This window comes from Palaemon carinicauda, chromosome 14, assembly GCF_036898095.1.
Source record: "Palaemon carinicauda isolate YSFRI2023 chromosome 14, ASM3689809v2, whole genome shotgun sequence".
Lineage (NCBI taxonomy): Eukaryota > Metazoa > Arthropoda > Malacostraca > Decapoda > Palaemonidae > Palaemon > Palaemon carinicauda.
The window spans coordinates 100,258,420-100,260,919 of NC_090738.1; the positions used below are offsets into that span (position 1 = coordinate 100,258,420).

General features: G+C 39.6%; 1 protein-coding gene across 1 annotated transcript in view; it reads left to right on the forward strand.

Annotated features, from left to right (window-relative positions):
- LOC137652902 (glycine receptor subunit alpha-4-like) overlaps positions 1 to 2,500 on the forward strand; it is a 27,803-nt gene that overhangs the window by 690 nt on the left and 24,613 nt on the right. The window contains exon 2 of the mRNA XM_068386299.1: positions 1,781 to 2,500. This exon is cut by the window's right edge and continues 1,083 nt beyond it. Coding sequence (XP_068242400.1) covers positions 1,781 to 2,500 — 720 coding nt within the window. The remainder of the gene's footprint in view (positions 1 to 1,780) is intronic.

Below are 2,500 nucleotides of genomic sequence, written 5' to 3' on the forward strand. Positions count from 1 at the left end.
TACAGAAACAAACTTTCTGCTTAGTGGTTCGCGTATTAAATGTTAAATAAGAATGAACTTTTGGCAAATTAAGTTACATTTTGATATTAAATTCTGAATGATTCAACGTGTTGCCACATTTTGCATTAATGAAATAATGTAATTTGGACTAATGGCTCCTGCTTTTGCGTTAAAATACGAGGTTAATTTTTGGCACGTGTATTTCAGATTTGCATATCAAATTGGCTGTGAATTTATTTGAATGTGTTTTCAGTTCGGACGCTAGAAGACAAACGGATTTCAAACTTTGGGTCTAAGCATCCATTAATGGATTGAATTGCTGCACATTCGACATTCATTCATTATCCATTGAATATTTCTTTTATAAGTTGGAACAAGATTTTTAAAGAAGATTGAGAGCAACGGGAAGACGCTTGACGTCACAGAAAATATTACAACAGAAACATCCTTGCGTTTGGGCGGGTTAGGTGGAATGGGGGGGGGGGGGGGGGGGGTGACGAACCCATCTAAAACCTGTGGCCCACTGTGCCATGCTCAATATACTGGGTGGATATTGTAATTATTTATAGGACTCCGTAATCAGATTTCCTTTAATATGTCCTTATCGTATGTTTTTTATGTAACAATTTTTAACCACTAGGAGTTGACGTCAAGGGCACTCAAAATTATTTAAAACTCGTAATTTAGTGACGAAGGTATTCTTGATTGTCATTCTGTATCAGTGTAATTTGAATGCTTAATCGTATTTTAGATAACTTTACACTCCCATAGCCATAGAGTAGGGGGTTGAGAGTAGGAAATACCTGTCAGTGTTATCTTTTGTCATTTTATTTTAAGTAAAATCACTTGGTAATAATCGATTTGAGACACCGAACATGGCGTTCCAATGTCTTTTTACGCATTGGTTTGTTTCAAGTAAACATTGAATTATTTTTATTTGTAAAGCCTTAATTTCTTTTAAAAATTAAGTTTTCAGAATTGAATATATAATTTTAATCAACTTCCTGGGCAGGGAGTCGATTTGGGTGAAGTGCCCAAAAGTGGCAATAAAATCAGAATTCGAATTCTCAGTCGTACAAAACTAAGCTTTGAAATTAGATAAAATAATAAAGTCGAGTAATCTACCCTAAATATAGACGCTGTTCACCGTTCACGCATCTCTTGGATTCAGTTTAGAAATCCAAGAGTTAAATGAAATTCGGGTACCCTCGAGGGTCGAGTTTTCACGATTCGTCGGTCGCTCGAGGATTAATCTCTCACGTCAAGAGGGAGCCAGTGTGGTCTGGTCATGTGTAGCTGATCAAGGAAGCTTGAAAAGGGTAAATAAAATGTATATTTTTTATTTCTTTTTATCAGAATATATGAAAAACTGATACTTATAAAGTAATTAGTTGCTGATACTTTGATCATCATGCCCCCTGCATCACATCTGACAGGTTCTTTTTATAAGTTTTTAGAATATACTGCAGATGAAGAGGCCTTCCTATATGCTACTGAATTCAGAGTAAATGGAAAGCCCACAATAATTAATCAAAATACATGAAATATGAAAACACGACTTCCTCTTTACGAATGCATTGTAGAGTGGCGTCAAGAAAAGCCCTCATGTCATCCCCATTACAGTTTTTCGAATTGCTGATTCCTTAAAGGCAGTTTGTGTTGTCTACACAAAGGTTTTCTTTGCTGGCCAAGAGACTGACTACGCTATTGCAAAAGTTTGTTTGGCCTTGTTTCTAGAACTGTATTTTGGAGCCACGGTTTTCTTGACGTTCGTGCTTAGGTGACCAGTTGGATAATGGCTGTTCGAGGCAGATGGAGAGGTCTTCCTCCTCTGAGTCTGTGCCAGCTCCTCTCTCTGCCGCTGCTGCTTCTGATGATCGTCTCAGAAAACAGCGTTGCCTCAGGGAGCGTAAATGACGGTCCCCTGGAGTTCAGTGACATCATGCCCGAAAACCCGAGGGATTATGACAAGATGGCTCCCCCAAAAGGCGGCAATGAACCCACCACCGTTTATTTTCACGTGACAGTCATGAGTGTGGACTCGATTGATGAAAGCTCGATGACTTATGCGGCAGACATCTTTTTCGCTCAAAGTTGGAAGGATTGGAGGCTTCGTTTGCCTGACAACATGACGCACGAGTATCGTTTGCTCCCTGTTAACTGGTTGAAGGACATCTGGAGACCAGATTCTTTCTTCAAAAATGCAAAAGCTGTCACGTTTCAAGAGATGACCATTCCCAATCATTATATTTGGCTCTATCAAGATAACACCATCCTATACATGGTCAAGCTAACGTTGGTGCTGTCGTGTGCCATGAATTTCCAGGTGTATCCCCATGACACGCAAGAGTGTCATATGAAAATCGAAAGCCTATCACACACCACCGACGACCTAGTGTTTATGTGGGACCCCGAGGTACCTGTCAAAGTCGAGCGTAGCATAGAACTGCCCCAACTTGATCTGGTCAAGAGATACACCGGTGATTGTACTCAGGTCTAT